Raw genomic sequence first — 19,322 nt, forward strand, 5'->3', positions numbered from 1 at the left:
ACTGATGTGTTTGGGCCAAGCTCCATTTATAGCAATTTAACCTCGTAAATGCAGCTGTAATAGGGTTAAAATTTATTGAAAGATCTTTTGCATTTAACTCTAAAAAGGTGCAAAAGAGCAAAAAAAAAACGTTTAATATGCACCAGATTTTTAAACATCGTGCACCGTTTTGATAAATTTAGTGCAAAGTCCACTAGCGAAAAACAGAAAGACCAGACTGAAAAATTAAAAGGAAGTGAAGATAACACAATTGATTAATTGGGGCCTATGGGTCTGCTTTGAGAGGCTAAAAACACAAATGGATCTGGCACTTCCACCCTATAGCCCTGCCGCCAAGAAGCTGGTAGGAAGGGACACGATGCAAATGGCGACCTGCAATCCTCAGACATACAGATGGCATCCACACCGTGAAGAACACCCACAGCTCTCCCTCGACATTCACTGACAGCAAGCCAGTTACCAAGCAATGTTTTCTGTCTGTGAGCTGCTGCTGAATGGCTATAGCTGAGAGATGATCTAGGCACAGGGATACATATATATATTTAGTGATTGTAACTTCCCGCTGTGCTAGAGGCTGGAGGATCTGCTTCATTCTGTGTCTGGGAAACCTCACCTCATGAAATCCTGCTAAGGAAAATCAAATAATGGTATATTGGATGGTCTTTAACCCGGTGACATGCTGTTATATTTTATGAATATACACTGATCAGCCATAACATTAACCCCCTTGTGATCCCCCATCTCTAAGCTGTGGAGTCATGGACTCTTTAAGACCTCAGAAGCTGTCCCATCGTATTGGCCAGCAGGTTTGGTTAGTCACTCATAAATCAGACTTGTTTTTCAGCACATTCCACAGCGCATGGATTGAGTTGAGATCTGGGAATTATGGAGACGACTTATCACCTTGATCACTTTGTCATGTTCTTCAGACCATTCCTGACTCTCCACAATCCTGCTGAAACAGGGAGCTGCCATTGGAGAATGCCGCTGCCATGAAGGAGGCACTTGCTTGCTTTAAGGTCGTTGGAACGTGTCACGTCCACATGATGCCAGGTCCCATATCCAGCAGAACGTCACTCTATCACTAGATTGTTTTTTTCCCATAGTGCATGCTTGTGCCATGTCTTCCGGGTAAGTGATGCTTACGCATCTGATCATGTACATGATCGAAAAGGTGAATTATCAGATCGGGCCATCTTGTTCCATTGATGCATGATCCAGTTGTGAAGCTGTGAGTGTGGACATCGTGGTCACTCTGACCAGTCTAAAACTACATAGTCACATACACTTTGATCGTAAGTAATCACTGGGCACCCAGGAACCTGTCACCAATTCACCAGCTGTCCTTCCTTGGACAACTTTTCTCACGTAATATAACTACTGCATGCCCAAAAAATCCCATAAGTCCCACCATATACCGGAGGCCTGCTATATAGCGGGAACACCCCACAAGATCTGCCGTAAACCTGAAGCAGTCTTCAAGACCTGCTTTATAACGGGAATAAGACCTGATGTTTTGGAGATGCTATGACCCTGTTGTCTAGACATTACACATTGGCTTTTGTCATACTCACTCAGTTCCTTACACTTGCCCATTTCCCTGCTTCCAACATATCGATGTCAAGATCTAATTGTTCACTTGGTCCTTTATTTTTTTTAACTTTTGACAGGTGCCATCAATACAACTGTCACGGCCGAAAGTGTTGGCACTCTTGAAATTGTTCCAGAAAATGAAGCATTTCTCACAGAAAATTATTGCAATTACATATGCTTTGTTATACACATATTTTATTTTCTTTGTGTGTATTGGAACAACACAAAAAAACTGAGGTAAAAAGGCAAATTGGACATAATTGCATACTTCAGAATCTGCTGGCCACTTCAGAACTCTCCAGCTCTTTGTTTCCATCCCTTTCTGGGGGCTTCTTGAAGAATGTTTGGGGTCATTGTCTTGCTGGAAGACCTATGACCAAGGAAACAAACCCAGTTTTCTGACACTGGGCACTACATTGCCACCCAAAATCCTTTTCGTAGTCTTCAGATTTCATAATGTTTTGCACACAGTCAAGGCACCCAGTGCCAGGGGAAGCAAAACAACCCCAACACATCTTTGAACCTCCACCATATTTGACTGTCAGTACTGTCTTTTCTTTTTAGGCCTCATTCCATTTTCGGTAAACAGCAGAATGATGTGTTTTTCCAAACAGCTCTATCTTGGTCTCCTCTGTCCACAAGACACTTTCCTGACGGATTTTGTCTTATTCATGAACATTTTGGCAAATTGCTGTCTAGCTTTTTTATTTCTCTGTGTCAGCAGCGGGGTTTTCCTGGGTCTCGTGCCATAGTGTTTCATTTCAGTCAAATGTCGACGGATAGTTTGCGCTGACACTGAGGCATCCTGAGCTTCCAGGACAGCTTGAACTTGATTGGGGCTGTTTATCCACCATCCAGACTACCCTGCGTTGCAACTTTTCATCAATTTTTCTCTGCCGTCCACATCCAGGGAGATTAGCTGTATTGCCATGGATTTTAAACATTTTCATTATGTTGTGCACCGTGGACAAAGGAACATCAAGATGGACTTTTAACTTTGAGATTGTTGATATTTTTCAACAATTTTGATTAAGTCCTCAGACAGTTCTCTTCTCCTCTTTCTGTTCTCCATGTTTGGTGTGGCACACACAGGCACACAATGCAAAGCCTGAGTCATCTTCTCCCCTTTTTACTTGGTCTAAGGTGCAAGTTTCACATTGCCCCCCACACCTGTTACTTGCCACAGGTGTGTTTGAACGAGCAACAAAGTTGATTACCCACAATCTTAGAAGGGCGCCAACCATTTTGTCCAGCCCATTTTTGGGGTTTAGTGTTAAATTATGTCCAATTTGCCTTTTTTTCTGTTTTTTTTTTTTGTTATTCAATACACACAAAAGGAAGTAAACATGTGTATAACAAAACATATATAATTGCAATTCTTTCCTTCTGGAACAATTTCAAGAGTGCTAACACTTTTGACCATGACTGTATGTGTGTTCGTGGGGACCTGAGATTTTATATTTACCATCCATTTAATTTTGCAATGGAAAACATGAATTACTGACTTTTTATGTTATGCAGCTCTTTATATGGCAGCATAGGGGTTCATATGATCCAATTACTTCAGTGGCCTGAAGGGTAAGCGGGCTGTGAGTAGACCGAGCTGCGGTGCCCTTGTGTGCACAAGTAGGTGTCATTAGTAAATACGAGACATTATATCATCAGCTCGGGGCACAGTTCTGTAATTGAGCCTATATTTAGCAGAAGACGTTATGGATGCTTTGTTTTGTGCACTTGGATCATCGCTGACTTAATTCTCCTCCTGTAGGTGGATAATATTTTATCATCTAGTCCTGAGGCTTGTGGCATCTCCTCCTAAGGAGGCTCTGCATTCCTGAGACCTATAGGAGTTGTCTGATTTAGAAAATCATTTAAATCACCAAAAATATTGCATTTAGAGTTAATAAAGGAGGGTTCTCCATGGACAGCTGCTGTAAAGAGTGTTTAGCTAATTCTGGAGGTCCCGACATGGCCATTCATTAAAAAGATAACTTATGAATTTCAGTGGGAATTGTGTAATGCCGTATTGCTCCTATGGTGGCGCTGTAGAGAATAATAATAATCTTTATTTATATAGCGCCAACATATTCCGCAGCGCTTTACAGTTTAACAGTTTCAAACGCAAGTCATAAGTAGCAATGTTAACAATACAATAAGAATGGAACACTTGATGCTATGTTCTTCCCATGCGATAGTTGATCTCCTAGATCTCATATTATATACCACATGGGTCTCATCAATACAAGTAAATAGTACAACAGTTTCAATAAACGTCATCTGATGGCCAATGAGATACAAAATGTAATTACCCAAAATAAAATTTTCAGCTTGGAAAATCTCTCCAAAATGCCGTCCTCTACATGTCTCCAATTTGTGTAACTGAGGCAGTTTACACTCACCTTCTCTGCTGCTAGGAAACTAGGAAGTTGGGTTGGAGCGTTGTCTCTTTACAGGAAGTGGGGCATGCTCCTTCTACAGGAAGTGGGGACTGGTCTTTGTCTCTCTACAGGAAATTAAGGTGGGTCTTTGTCTACAGGGATTGGGGGCTGCTCTTTGCTTTTCTACAGGACGTGGGGCCAGGTTCTTCTATAGGAAGCAGTGGCTGGTCTTTGCCTTTCTGTAGGAAGTGGGGCTAGGTTTTTCTACAGGAAGTGGGGACGGGTCTTCATCTCTATAGGAAGCGGGGACAGGTCTTTGTCTCTCTATAAAAAGTGGGGACAAGTCTTTGTCTCTATAGGAAGTGGGGACAGGTCTTCATCTCTCTATAGAAAGTGGGGACAGGTCTTCATCTCTATAGGAAGTGGGGACAGGTCTTCGTCACTCTAAGAAGTGGGGACAGGTCTTCGTCACTCTAGGAAGTGGGGACAGGTCTTCATCTCTATAGGAAGTGGGGACAGGTCTTCGTCTCTATAGGAAGTGGGGACAGGTCTTCGTCACTCTAGGAAGTGGGGACAGGTCTTCGTCACTCTAGGAAGTGGGGACGGGTCTTCATCTCTCTAGGAAGTGGGGACAGGTCTTCATCTCTCTATAGGAAGTGGGGACAGGTCTTAATCTCTCTATAGAAAGTGGGGACAGGTCTTCGTCTCTATAGGAAGTGGGGACAGGTCTTCGTCTCTATAGGAAGTGGGAACAGGTCTTCATCTCTCTATAGGAAGTGGGGACGGGTCTTCATCTCTATAGGAAGTGGGGACAGGTCTTCATCTCTCTATAGGAAGTGGGGACAGGTCTTCATCTCTCTATAGGAAGTGGGGACAGGTCTTCATCTCTCTATAGGAAGTGGGGACGGGTCTTCATCTCTATAGGAAGTGGGGACGGGTCTTCGTCTACAGGAATTGAGGGCAGGTTTGTCTCTCTACAAAATTGTAGTTGATCCTTTATCCCCCTACAGGGAGTTGGGGCAGGTCTTTATCCGCCTACAAGGAGTTGGGACGGCTCTAGAGACAGTGAGGCTTGTCTTTTTTATGTGCAGGAAGTCATAATCAGTGTTTTTCATGTGCAGTAAGGGTGTCTAGTCTTTATCTACGATGAAGTGGGGAAGTCTTTATCTACAGGATTTGCTGGCTTGTCTTTGTACATTGAGTGGGGCAGACGGTCTATTTACAGGAAGTGGACATGTTGGTGGGTCCATGTCTCGCTCCAGCAAGTTGGAGAGTTCTTTATCTCGCCCCTGCGCTACTATGAAACTGCATTCAGACCTAAGGCTACGTTCACATTTGCGTTGCGTCGGGCGCAGCCGCGGCGACGCATGCGTCATGCGCCCCTATATTTAACATGGGGGGGCTCATGGACATGCGTTGTGTTGCGTTTTGTGACGCATGCGTTTTTTTGGCGCAAGCGTCAGGGCGCAGAGGACGCTGCATGTTGCATTTTTTTTGCGCTAAAAAAATTAACGCATGCGTCACAAAACGCTGCGTTTTGCATGCGTTTTGCGTGCGTTGTGTGTTGCGTCGCCGACGCAGCACACAACAACGCAAATGTGAACGTAGCCTAACAGAGGCGTCTTTCAGTTCAGAGTAGGCAAGCCATTGAATAATAACAGGAGCAATGGACGCTGGGAAGTGAGAGAGAGGGAGTTCCAACATCTATAGTTCTGGCAGAATGCTGATGGAGAGGAGCCTGCCACTGAAGAATAGTGGATACTTCGTTACAGAACATGAGAACTCGGATAGTAGCTGAACATTGTAGACTGGTATATCCACTAAAAGTAGTTTTATCTTGTCAGTGGTGAAGGCAGAACAACCATGCTTTACTGCAGGCTGTAATCTAATGACTATACAGTATATACTTCTGAGATCCCCAGCAAGCAGCTCTAGTATGTGTGGAAACCTGGCAAAAAGTGGTAAAATCCCCTTTAGCGCCACCACAGTAGAAATGAAGCATTACACAGTGTCCATTCAAGGTGCTTTAAAAATCACAAAATCAGATAGTCCATGTGCCACGATATTAGCTAATTCTTTGAATTGCCGCCAAGCAATAGTACATGTATCCTGCCATAGGTGCTGCAGTTGGAACGTCCCTCTAGATTTGCCCTTTTTAGGATTCTGGGGATTATTGAAACCAGAGACCCGCTGGATTCTTTATACAACCCCTTTATGTCGCTGACTGTTAGATGATGCACCATGAAAGCCATTTGGTAAATGGAAAGTTTCGGTCACTCTTGGTTCTCCCTCCCTCCTTTCTCTTTTGTCTGTGTCCTTTGCAGTAACACTCTGCTTCTACTTTATAATCCATTACCGTGTACATTTTTCTTTGCTTGTCTTTTGAAAGTTTATTACTCACTAATACGTCTAAATGATGATGTTCTCCTACCTTTAGTCACCTCCTAGAAGGATCATCCATCTTCTACCTTGTTATGTGCAGGATTTGAAAAATATATCACATTTTGCTTGATTAAAGGCAAACACAAACACTTAAAGACAAATGGTTAATACTTCACAACCTCTAGTGCTGACATGTATTTTAAATGTTAGTGGTAGAAATTTTAGTGCAGTCATTTAAACATAACTATACATATTACATGATCTATATAAAGAACATACTGAATACAATACTACTCCCTATAGGAACATAAAAAGAATATGGGTACTATTATATTGTCTCTGTGTATACCTATAAAAATACTTCACCTGATGTACAAGAATATAACTACTATAATACTGCTCCTATGTACAAGAATATGACTACTATAATACTGCCCCTATGTACAGGAATATAACTACTATAATACTGCCCCTATGTACAAGACTACAATTACTATAATACTGCCCCATGTACAAGAATATAACCACTATAATACTGCCCCTATGTACAAGAATATAACTACTATAATACTGCCCCTATGTACAGGAATATAACTACTATAATACTGCTCCTATGTACAAGAATATAACTACTATAATACTGCTCCTATGTACAAGAATATAACTACTATAATACTGCTTCTACGTACAAGAATATAACCACTATAATACTGCCCCTATGTACAAGAATATAACTACTATAATACTGCTCCTATGTACAAGAATATAACTGCTATAATACTGCTCCTATATATAAGAATATAACGGCTATAATACAAGAAATGGGCCTAACATTTGCACTTTCCAGCAGGTACATATCAGAACTTCTTTAGCTCTTGCATTTTCGTCTCTGTCCCACTTGTGTTTTCTTTCATGGCTCCTTCAGGACTCGTCTTCCTCCTCTCGTCATTGTGCAAGTTGAAGTTTAAATATAAAACAAGTAATCTAATAAAAGAATCAAATTAAGAGGCTTTGCACAGCTGTCCAATTCAAATACAATTTGCCCAAGCATATGTGTTCTGGTAATTGTGCTAACGCTGGAGGTTTTCTTTTCCTTGTAAAGAGCAAATCTCAGAAGAATGTTGGGTCGTCAGCAGAGTTGCCGCTCTTCACATACACGATTGCCCATCAAGAGCAAAGCACATTCTGCTTTTCAGCTGTTACAAGTCACGACCATCACCAAAGAGCGCGGTTGTTTTTTCTTTTATATTGGTATTTTTACAGATCTGTTGTGCATTGTAGTTTCATACAAATGCCCTTTAGCTCATTAGTTGGCCAAAGGTCCAGACATGGGCCCTCAGTGGGGGTATGTTACATGTCTCTCTTGATGTGGCTTCTTTTCTTTAGTCCTCATATAGGAACCTAGTGGACCTCCTAGCTCAGATTTTCACAAACTGGGGTCAACCTTCAATTTATTGGGTTTTTATTTTTACTATCCTCTGTTTGGACATTGAAATTGCTGAAGTGTGGACAGTAGCTATCATGGACTTCAGATGATGAAAGTGACAAAAGACGTGACTAATGTGCTCCTTGTTGGCAGATGACAGTGAAGTATTGAATCCTATACACCCAGAAGATTTTCAAGACGTTGATGAATTATTTTTGCAGGAACTTACGAGTTCTGAACTCTTCCATCAGCCTGTCATGTCCATCGTCAACCGAAGGGGTAACTTCAAGTACTTTATCAATGACGTTCGTACCTCTGAGATTACAATCATGGAGTCAACACTTATAAAATATATCATAATATTTAATGATAATAATAATGGGTTACTTTTGGAGAGTAGCAGTGGCATTTGGTTATGGCTACCAATGACTGGCAGCTGTAACATTTGTTTTCAAGGACTGGTCTTGAGGTGGGATTGGCTCTGCTAAAGTAGAACTATACTGGTCTGAATTTTCCCCATGTTAGTGCCAGACCAACGTGTGGAGATGCCCTGGGGTCGTTGGGCCCATGGCTACCTGGGGTAAGCTATCTTTTTGCATATTAAGCCATGGGTTGAGTAGGCAAAACTCATTAAAGGGGTCCTGTGCATTGGACAGTCCCTGCTCCATTCAGGCATCAGTGATTTTGTTTTCTTGTACTCAGAACATCTTCTGAGTTTCATCAGTGTTTTTGATCCGATTCTCATCAGCGTTTGGTCAGTTTTTACCATCAGAATTTCATCAATTTTTTCAAATGAAAAAAGGAGGTTTCTGAAGCTTTTCTTATCAAACAGTGTGATAAAAAATGGACAGCACATGTATGCCATCCAGGGCTGTCCGATTTCTTTACAGACCCCTAGACTTGCCCTGGCGGGTTTGATCTGTGACTCCCATCAATATTGTACATGTCTTCGTGATTTTTTGGCGACTGTTTGGTCCGAAAAATCCACGAACATGTGAACAGCACAGTAGATTATGTATGAGTTGTATTTATGAAAAACACGGATAGAATTCATGCGAGAAAAATAGACGATTGAATGAGCCCTAAAAGGCTGTGTTCTCACACAGTTCATTTTTGTTCTGCAAACAAAACCTGCTCTCTTGGCAGTAAAAACCCTGTGTTCAGAATTCCCATTTTTCAGTGCTTTTGCTGTTTTTTTGTGGAACTTTTTTTTTACTTTTTTTGCAGTGATTTTTTTTAAAGGTGCAAATAAATTATATGTGTGCTTTGTCTTTAATACATATTTAATAAAGTTTGTTTTATTCACGAAAAACGTTTCAAAAAGTCAGCGAATAACTTTGATGTGTTTTTACATTTTTTCACTTTCTCCTTGTTTTCTATGGATGAAAAGATTCTGCTGAAATGCTGGAAGAATTGACATGTTGCAGATTTCAGAAGCGCTGCAGTTCTAAAAGTCAGTTAGGAAAAAAAACAATTGCGTAAAAAAAAAAGATGATACGTGTGAACATAGCGTTAGGGTACACACTTGTGATAAGTGAGCGTGCCCAGATAAGGTGTTATACAAGCATGCTCCTGTGTTACCGAGTGACTTCGTCATGCGGCTGTTCGGCAGCTGCAACACATGCAGGAATTTCCTGTTTCTTAGGCAATCCCTGCATGTCTTGAGGCTGTTGAATAGCAGCGAGACAGCAGCCGCAGGGACTCGAACATATTATTCGAGCACGCCGAAGTCACTCGGTAGCACACGAGCATGCTCAGATAACACCTTTTCTGAGCACGTTCGCTGATCACCAGTACACACCAAATACGCTGCCTTAGAGTATGTTCACACGTGGCAATTTTGCAGGGTTTTTTACGCAACGTTTTACAGTACCAGCACATTGAGATTTTTGAAATCTCATGCACACACCCAGTCTTTTTTTCCCCCATGTGTATTTTGTGCCCTGCTGCTTTTTGCCATTATGAAACATGTCATTTCTTTCAGCATTTTTGCAAGACTTCCCCCCCCCCCCCACTCAAAAGGACAAGTAAAAACGCTGCAAAAATTACATGTACTGTATTCACGTTGCAGAAAAAAAAATGTGCAAAAACATAACATGCAAACATTCCTTTAGAAGGATCCCTCGATAAGTGTTCCCTTCAGCGATCAGCTGTAATCTGTAGGAATCTGACAAAGTGTTTAATTTTCCTACAGCTCCTCCACAGGTTAAATAAAGCATTGCACTGTACTCATTCATATTAATGGATTGTCTGTACAATGCAAGACAAGACGGGTCCTCCAGAACGAGAGACAATCTTAGTATTTGCTTTTCACTCTGAAATCATATTTTTAGGATTTAAGTTTGTTATATTGTACGACTCCTTAAGTTGTTTCTCCTTTTACCTTTTTTTATGCAGAAAACCCAGTTTTGTTAAGTCACAACAGAAGTAGACTCCATATTTTCCTATATTTCCCTTCTCTGCTCCTTGCGGTAGGGTCAGGTGAGGTTTTTATATCGTCCCCTGTAACGTTGGGTTTGTTGTTTTCTGAAGTAACCATATACATTATTTGTGTTGGCCAAATCGTCTCTGAATTTCCTAGAAAGATGTGCGCTAAGCTGGGACATTATATTAATAGGGGACAGGTAGACAAGCCAATCCTAGAATTATCTTATAAGATCAGGAGAACCAAAAAATCTTCTAACCAGGCCTCCAAACCAGTGGTGTGAAGGGGGCACCAGCAGGGCTACTGGCGGAGGGAGATTCCATTTTTTTTTTATCCATGTGCTTGACCCATTTCTAAACAGTATTTGGCATTCTTAAACCTATAAATAACTTCTTAATTATTGTTTTTTGAGACTAAGGATAATCCGCTCATAACCAGAGTACTGCAATTAAATTTTTCATTCCCCACCACGATGACCCCACAATGTTTCTTTAGACGTGGGAAGGAAAATCCATCAAGCCTTAATGAGACAACTTTCTTGGCTTTATACTTCACATATAAACTACATTGCCCGAAGCAATTAGGAGGATTATAATAAGGGAAAAGCAGAGATTATGTCTGCGGCACGTTGGTTTAAAGGGCTTTCCGCTTTCTGATGTGTTCGGATCATTAACCTTGTATGTTTGTAGTTGATAACATTTTGCTGAGAAGCGCACATTTGGATAGGGGTTTCGAGATCTGTAACCACACAGATGTGCCTGAAAAGTCTTTTGGTGTCCACTTTATGGAGGAAGATGGTCATGAAGATCTAGAGATTGAGGTTGCTTACTTCCATGTGGGACCTCAGTGACATCCAAACTCTCAAGTTTCCAGCAATGTGAACCTATGACATATCTGATTCATGTGATGATTAGGTGGACGACCCCCCCACCTATTGATAAAATGGAGCTTCAATTACCACTATTTGGCAAGTCAAGATGCCAGAGACGTGGTTGACTTGCATGTGGGCACATCTTCTGAACCTTTGCTTGCCCACCGGGGTCTTTATATCTCCTTCTCCCAGTTCTCAACTCATCATTTAGTCAAGAAATGACCATGACTAACTTGTATATGAGGATCTCGACATTAGAATCTTGTATTTCTCTATTTTTTTTTTTTTTTTTTTTTAATAAAAGCAATCTTGTTTTAATTCTAGGTCATCAGTGAATTTGAAGCTGCCCCAGACTCCTTTTTTTATCGAATACCAAACCTGAGCCGGAACAGACAATACAGTGTGTGGGTGGTGGCCGTGACTGCTGCCGGCAGAGGCAACAGCAGCGACATCATTACTGTTGAACCGACCGCTAAAGGTAATAATTTTATATTTACGCTTTTTGTTCAGTGTTTCTTTAGTGGGAAAGCCTCCTCTTCCAGTCCTTTTAGCCAACAGTGTGTGGTTCTCAAGAAGACACCCAAAAAGAGGAGATGAGGACCACACTCACGTGGCTGGCAAGACTAGATTTATACATGGGGAAAAAGGTGGCCATCTCTTAGGAATTGAATTGGTTACATCTTCCTGTCTCGTGTTTTGTTAGATTTTTCCCCTAGATGCTAAGACGTCATATTTCTTTGATCCGACCATGCAGCTGTTTTTGGTTCTATCTCTCCAGTGCATAAACCTATTAAAGCTTTCACATGGAGGTTAAATGATAACATACTTAGTGATGTTCTCTGTGTGGCCGAGGTTGAGTCTGCGGTTTTCTCAATTGCCTAAACTACGCGCATAAAATGTGAAGTTCTTAAGTGCGTTCTCAGAGGCATTATTATCTCTTGTGGTTACGCAGCTTAAAAAAAAGAGAGGTCTACCAGACGAAATGAGAGTAAAGGAGCAGACCATCAAGAGATCTTCTCTAACCCTTCATGGAGATATTGGTTACTAGACATTAAATTCCCAGTATTCTTGATCAGAGATCTCTAAGGGTTAGAGAGAAATTTTAAAGTTTTCTTTGAGTATGACTTGCTAGATCTTTTCATCAGAGACTTCCTCAATCCCACAATGCCTTCATTCACTTTCCATCAGGGAGGGGCAAGGTTAAATCTCCCTATGACATGACCACTTTTTTAGTCCCTCTGGATTCCCCAGAGCTCTTCACATCACAGCGATTAAGATTAAAGACTACTTATCCCGTCTCACTCCAGCTCCATTGAAAAATGAATATTGAAATTCCCGAGAATGATATAACCAAACCCGGGTCCTGATGGATTTTTTCAAATCCTAAAGAATCTCCATTATATCTTCCTTTCCAAAAGTCTTTCAAGCTGTGTGCACATGTTGCATTTTTTTCGCGTTTTTTTTTTTTTTGCGATAAAAACGCGTAAAAAGTGCATGCCTATACATCCTATCATTTAGAATGCATTCTGCAATTTTTGTGCACATGATGCGTTTTTTTCCGCGTTTTTTTTGCTTTTTTTTCCGCGGTAAAAAACGCAGCATGTTCATTAATTTTGTGGGTTTTTTGCGTTTTTCCCGCTATATAATGAATTGGGAAAGCTCCGGAAAAAAAGCGAAAAAAAAACGCATGTGGTTTTCTGGCAGAAAATGTCCGGTTTTCTTCAGGAATTTTCTGCAAGAAATTCTTGCGTGTGCACATACCCTCAGGCTACATCAGAGGGTTGTCTATTCCCTCGTCAAGCCTTGTCAGCCCATATTTCTTCCATCTTGAAGCCAGGGAAGAGCAACACTAGTTATAGGCCAATTTTCTTATAAATGTTGTAGCATCTCGCCTACTACGTGTCTTGTGGGACACTTGCTTGGCACGGGATTAACGCACTCAGGCACGGTTTTCTAACAAAAAAACACAGTCTCTTAGGTTTATTTCACAACACTATAAACCACATCCTCAGAAACTTGGTAATTAGCAACAGCCTGAACACCGTCTGTACATATTCAGCTTTACCACAGTCCCTCACTGACCCCGGTCAGCATGACACACGGACCCCTGTCCGTTACCTGTTGGCGACCTTCACAGGTTCCCGGATGCCTCTTATCCTCAGAGGTGTCTCATACAATGGAGTAAACACAATGTATCTATCTTTCTTTCTCTCTGACCCCGGTCAGTATAACACGGATCCCTTTCCGTTACCTGTTGGTGCCGCACAGGTTCTCGGATACCTCTCTTCCTCAGAGATATCCCACAGACGTTCTCACTGACCCCGGTCGGTATAACACGGTTATCAGACCGATCAACACACTGGCCAGGTCCAAAGCCCACAACATGCTCTTCGGGGAGACGACACTCCCAACACATAGGCTTTCCAGGACCTTCCAGCACAGACCATTCAGGTCCACACTCAGAGACCATGTGACCAGACCTCAGTCACATTATATGGATGTAACTACTCCCCTAGATGGGAGTGTGTGTGGCTAGTTTGACCAGCCCATCTCTCAGAACTAGCCCTGCCAGCCTCCCTAGTTAAACAACACAATTTACTTGTAGAACTACAGGTCCCAGAACATCCTTACTTCAGGCTGACAGTGCAGAGTGTCTTCCTCTGCGACACACATACCAGCCATTCACAATAATGCCGGACTTTGACTCATCACCACAGTTATATCTGCGATTGCCATGCATTCCTATGTCCTCAGTACGCCTCCATTCGCACTCTGGGAAGCCCATACAGCGCCCCCTACATGTAACAGGGGTCACTACACCACAATGTAGATATCAATATCTGTTAAAAAATCTGGGCTATCATATAAACAATGAGCAGGTGGGATTTATCCTGGTTCGTGAGGGCCATGATAATACTACTAAGACTCTTTCCTTATTCTCTCTGTCTTGCCAGCAGAGATTCCCACTCTTCTTCCTCTTGGCTGATGCTAAAAAAAGTTTTTAACCGATTGGACTGTGGGGGTTCCTGTTGGAGACTCTGGAGGTCTTGGGATTGGGTCCTTTGGTGACTGATTTAATGAAATCTTTGGCTAATGCGATTAGGAGGAATAATTCTCTCAAGGCAATAAGATCACGGTATAGCCATCATAAGCTCTCTATCTCCAAAGATGATTTACTTATATCCATAATAAACCCCAGAGTAGGACTCACTGTCATTCTTAAGGAGTTTCAGGTGTTCATTAATCTCTGCAACTTCATGGTCAACTTACAGAAATCAAAAATACTAATATAATTTATCACTCTATCCATAGGAAATGGATCATTTATGATTTCAGATTTACTTTTAGGTGGCAAACCAGACATATAAAATGGGCATATGGATTCTGGCTAACTTGACAGAGATTTTTCATCTTCTCTTTCTTGTTGCGAGCCACGGAGTCGGTCTTACAAAGGTAGGATTCTCCCGCTTTCCTGGTTGGGAAGAGAAAATGTCAAAATAGATTTCCTACTGCCAAAGGTGCTAAAAACCTTTATACCAATTGCTTCACCTCGCTGTTTTTTGATGACCCTGTGGAGGATCTTCTGTAGGTTTACTTGGAAGGGATCGGTCCCTCATTTGGGTGACCCGGATCTCATTCAACCAATCCATAATGGAGGTCTTGGTTTTCTCTTTACTTTATAAAGAAACAATATTTCATTGTATACTCAATCTGTTCATAGGAGATCTAAGCTTTGGGTGGATGTGGAAGCTGCCGACTCTCCCTTGCCATTAGAAACCTTATTCCGGGCTAGATGTGTGGAGAAGGAGGGAGTCCTAATATTTTCCCCATGTTGTCCTTACTGGCACAATTTCAGGACAACAGCATGTATAAATTAGGGGTTGCAGGTTCAACCTCGACTTTCAAGCTGTCCCACAGGCCAATATTTAGGGGGGTCTAGATGGTGTCATTAAACCCCTATCAGAGCTTTTAAATTTTACTCTAACCCCTAAATAGCCATTGTGACAACCAGAAGGAACCTGCTAAGACCCCTAACTAGTTTTGAAACTCTCCGATTCACACTGTCTTTGCGATCTTCGTCTGCCTCTTGAGGAAGTGGACAGATTCTCAGCTTGCCTTCATTGCCATGTGGGAAAAATGTGAGGTGTGCTCCATCATTTCATTCTCGCTGCCCGGGTGATGACACCCCAAGTGTGGAAATCCGACGTCTAAATCATGTGACTGCCTTCTTGTGCCTTATGAAAGTAGAGACCAAGGATCTATAATGTTTACGTAACCCATGCTCAGGCAGCAGACAGTCTTCTGAGCAGCTGCGGTAAAGTATAAGACTTTTGTGCCACAGCAAACAGCCTTTTTGGAAATATTTCAACCCCTTTATCGCTGTGCCTTCTGGCAGAAATCTCTCTGCTGGAGTTTCTCTTTAATTTCCCAGAATTTAATGATAAGAGACAGTGACTGCTCACTAGTGGAGAACATCACTTAATGCTCCCTCTCAGTACGAGCCCTGTAGACTTTTGTAAGAGAACGTCATCTGCAGAGCCGGTAATGTGCCACAAATTAAATTCTTATTTTTACATTAAAATAGTTTTTGCCTGATCGACTTAAAAAACAGAATGTGGATTTCCCAGGTCGTTGTCTCCCATCCTCGCCTCCTTCCTTCTATTGCCTCAAAGCTTTGAATTTCCTCACTTCTCCTGGTCTAGTGATCTCCCTGAGGCGGTATGCGTAAAACTAAAAACATCATTAGGATACTTGCCTCTTAAATATTGAGCCAAAAAAAACCCTTACGTTTTCTCTGCCTTGAAAGAAAGAAAGGACATTTTTTAAATTTCCTGTCTGTGTTGCATCCAGCACCCGTACCTGGAGGCTCGGAGCATTCGGATAAGTTAATTTGTCTGTTTCGTTGACTCCCCGCGTTCCTGCGGCTCCTCTACAGTTTAGACTTAGCTGCGGTAATGGATGTCTGTGGCAGGATTCACTGCAGGGAGGCTCTCAGCAGCATCAAAAGCTCATTATCACACTCATTATTTTCACTGCAAACTAAAGGAGAGTGACAAGCACCAAATAAAAGCAGAACATTCTTTTCGAGCCTGTGCACGGGGACATGTTATGCTTTCAAACTGAGCGTCAACTTATTTTCTAATAACTCAATGAGAAATGTGTAATTAAGGAGGCCGTCGAGATGTTGTCACAATCTGTTGAAGGATTTCAGGAACCCTGTGTTAGGAAAAAAAATAGAAACTTGTCCTGAAAGTCATCGCTTACTCTTTATTATAACACACTCATCATAAAGTTCTTTGACCTTCAAAATATTACTTACCACTGAGGTCTTGGCAGATAGCATCCAACCGCCTACTTGCATGAATTTGCAACCTTACAGCAGAGACAACACCATCCACATCAATGTTCGACACCAAGAAAGAGGTCTTCATACACCCAATGGGACTCCAAAACCACGTTTGTAACTGCAAACCAGTGGCCATCAAGACAGGGAAATCCTCATCCATGGCCAGATCAACTGACAATAAAAGGGACAGGCTGTCAGGGATGATGCACACAATGGAAAATGTCTCTTTGACCCAGGATTCATCCCACGATGTGGTCTCTTATTTGACTGTGGGACTACTTCCATTTCCGCCCTTCTAGCCACTCACTTGTGGACCTTTCTACTTATGCACAATTTTGTTCCTTGGTAACACATCACCTTAACATTTTTCTCACTGGCCCATTTCTGTCTTTTAGGCCTTTGCCACTTCAGTAGCCCTCAATTGGTGACTAAGGCCTCTGCTTGACCACCGAAGCAGCCTCTGCGGTGGGCCTTGCTATTGACTTTCAGCCTTGGCAGGCCCAACTGTCACTTGAGCCTTCTCCTAAACACCTCCTATAGTTTCCCATCATCTCAGCCTAAAATATGTCTGTATGCAGGTTCCTAAGTTTGCAAAATTTTTTGTATTTCTTTAGAGAAATTATAAAATTCTTCCACATAGCAATATTCAACAATGTAGGCAACTGATTGGTTAAAAAAAGTTTTATCTTGGCAAAACAATCCTTTTAAGGCTGAACATACCCCTGGCCTTAAAGGGGTTAAATGATGCAATACAAGTTGCCAACAAGCTCTAGGTGCAATTCACTATATATGGTTGATGGCTCCAAACTTGTTTTACTCTTCATATTTTGCTGATCATATTCCCTATGCAATGGTCGGTTCTGGCAGTGCTATACATTAAGATACAGTTTACAGATTGGCAAGTGGACCTGGTGCCTGCTATAAGTAAAGCTCCCCATAATAACGAATTGGGCTTCATTTTGGCCATGGGAACCACATGAACATAGCGGAAAAAGGATGGAGCTTATTCAAACTCTACCTAAAAGTTGGTGTCTTAGGGGCAATTCCCAGATAGTCCTGTTATTGTGCTTAGTGGTCCACATTTTTTAAAAGTTGTCATGGAATGTGGTGCGGAAAGGGAAAAGCTGCCTGTCATGTAGTCAGAAAAGGTTCTGCGCTTTAAAGAGTTGGAAACGAAAAGGCGTCCTTTCTAACAACCATCACCAGCCCCCAAACCGCGAATGTTATCATCATGACAGATGGAGACCTACTGAAGGCCGTGCATGCCATACTTTTATACCTATCAAGCCGTGTCTGTGACAGAGCTTCATAGGAGATCGTTGGTTTTATAATATACTGCAATACCACAGTATTGCAATGTACTACATAGATGATTAAAAGATGGATTGTAGGTTCAAGTCCCCTAAGGGGACTTTTACGATATGTAAAATAACATTGACAAATATTTTTAACAAGTCAAAAAGTATAAAAGTTCAAATCACTGTGTCAATGAAAAAATAAAAAAGTTAAAGGAGGAGACAGAAATAACAAAAATGTCTATTTGTTCATGGGAGTAAAACAAAAAAAATCTTAAAGGGGTTGTCCACTACTAGCACAACCCTTTCTTGATCAAAATGTTTGGGCCCTATAAAATAATAAAGCCTATACTCTCCTCCCGTGTCGGCGCCATTCCCATGGTGTCGCCACTCGCTCTCCCTGGGGCCCGCGTGCGATTCTTGTGACACGTGATGCCGGCACCCAATCAGTGCTGGGGGTCACTGTCCCCGCCTTCTTACAAATCGAACATGAAGAGGAAGTCCGGCCTGCAGCTGATCTCTGACTTCCTCTTCCTGCTCAGTTCGACAGGACGTGGGGACTGTGACTCCAGCACTGATTAGGCATCGGTGTCGCAACAACAGCACGGGAGCCCCGGGAAATGGAGTACCGACACTGCGGGAACGGCGGCAACATGGGAGGTGAGTATTAGGCTTTATTATTTTATGGGGGCCAAGCTAGGGGTGTAAGAAGGGGTTGTCAAAGGAGTAGACAACTTCTTTAATGGGATTGTCCGGTCACACCGATAAAGTCTGTAGTCACTCTCTGTGACTACAGACTTATGAATTCCCTAGAACACGCATACTTGTATAGTACTAGGCCAAAACTAAACAGATCTTTACTTGCAGAATAGGTCAACATTTTTGGTAAGCAGCAGAATGATGTGCTTTACCAAAAAGCTCTATCTTGGTCTCATCTGTTCATAATTTGCTTTCCAAAAGGATTTTGGCTTACTCATGAATATTTTGGCAAACTGCAGTCTAGCTTTGTCTAGCTTTTTTATGTCTCTGTGTCAGCAGTAGGGTCCTCCTGGGTGTCCACCATAGCGTTTCATTTCATTCAAAGGTAGATGGATAGTTCGCGCTGACACTGATGCATCCTGAGCCTGCAGGACAGTTTGAATTTCTCTGGAACTTGATTGGTGCTGCTTATACATCATCCAGATTATTATGCATTACAAACTTTAATCAATTTTTCTCTGCCATCCACGTCCAGGTTGTTTAACTACAGTGCCATGGGTTGTAAACTTCTTGATTATGTTGTGCATCATGGACAAAGGAACATCAAGATCTCTGGAGGTGGATTTAGAGATTGTTGATATTTTTCAACAATTTTGGTTCTCACATCCTCAGACAAGTCTCTTCTCTTTCTGTGTGTGGCAAACACAGAAACACAATGCAAAGATTGAGTCAAGTTGTCCCCTTTTTATCTAGTTTCAGGGGTTATTTTCAAATTGCCCTCACCTGTTACTTGCCACAGGTGAGTTTGAGCGAGCATCACATTTAAAACAAAATTGTTTATCCACAGTTAAGGAAAGGTGCCAACAATTTTCTCTGTTTTTTTTGTGTTGTTCCAATATACACAAA

The 19,322-nt window shown here is 41.9% G+C and overlaps 1 protein-coding gene across 2 annotated transcripts in view; it reads left to right on the forward strand.

Annotated features, from left to right (window-relative positions):
• DSCAM (DS cell adhesion molecule) overlaps positions 1 to 19,322 on the forward strand; it is a 518,766-nt gene that overhangs the window by 329,805 nt on the left and 169,639 nt on the right. For both annotated transcript variants that reach the window (XM_077293859.1, XM_077293860.1), the window contains exon 21: positions 11,400 to 11,553. In XM_077293859.1, the coding sequence (XP_077149974.1) occupies positions 11,400 to 11,553 (154 nt within the window). The remainder of the gene's footprint in view (positions 1 to 11,399; positions 11,554 to 19,322) is intronic.

The sequence above is a fragment of the Ranitomeya variabilis genome, chromosome 3 (genome assembly GCF_051348905.1).
Source record: "Ranitomeya variabilis isolate aRanVar5 chromosome 3, aRanVar5.hap1, whole genome shotgun sequence".
Classification (NCBI taxonomy): domain Eukaryota; kingdom Metazoa; phylum Chordata; class Amphibia; order Anura; family Dendrobatidae; genus Ranitomeya; species Ranitomeya variabilis.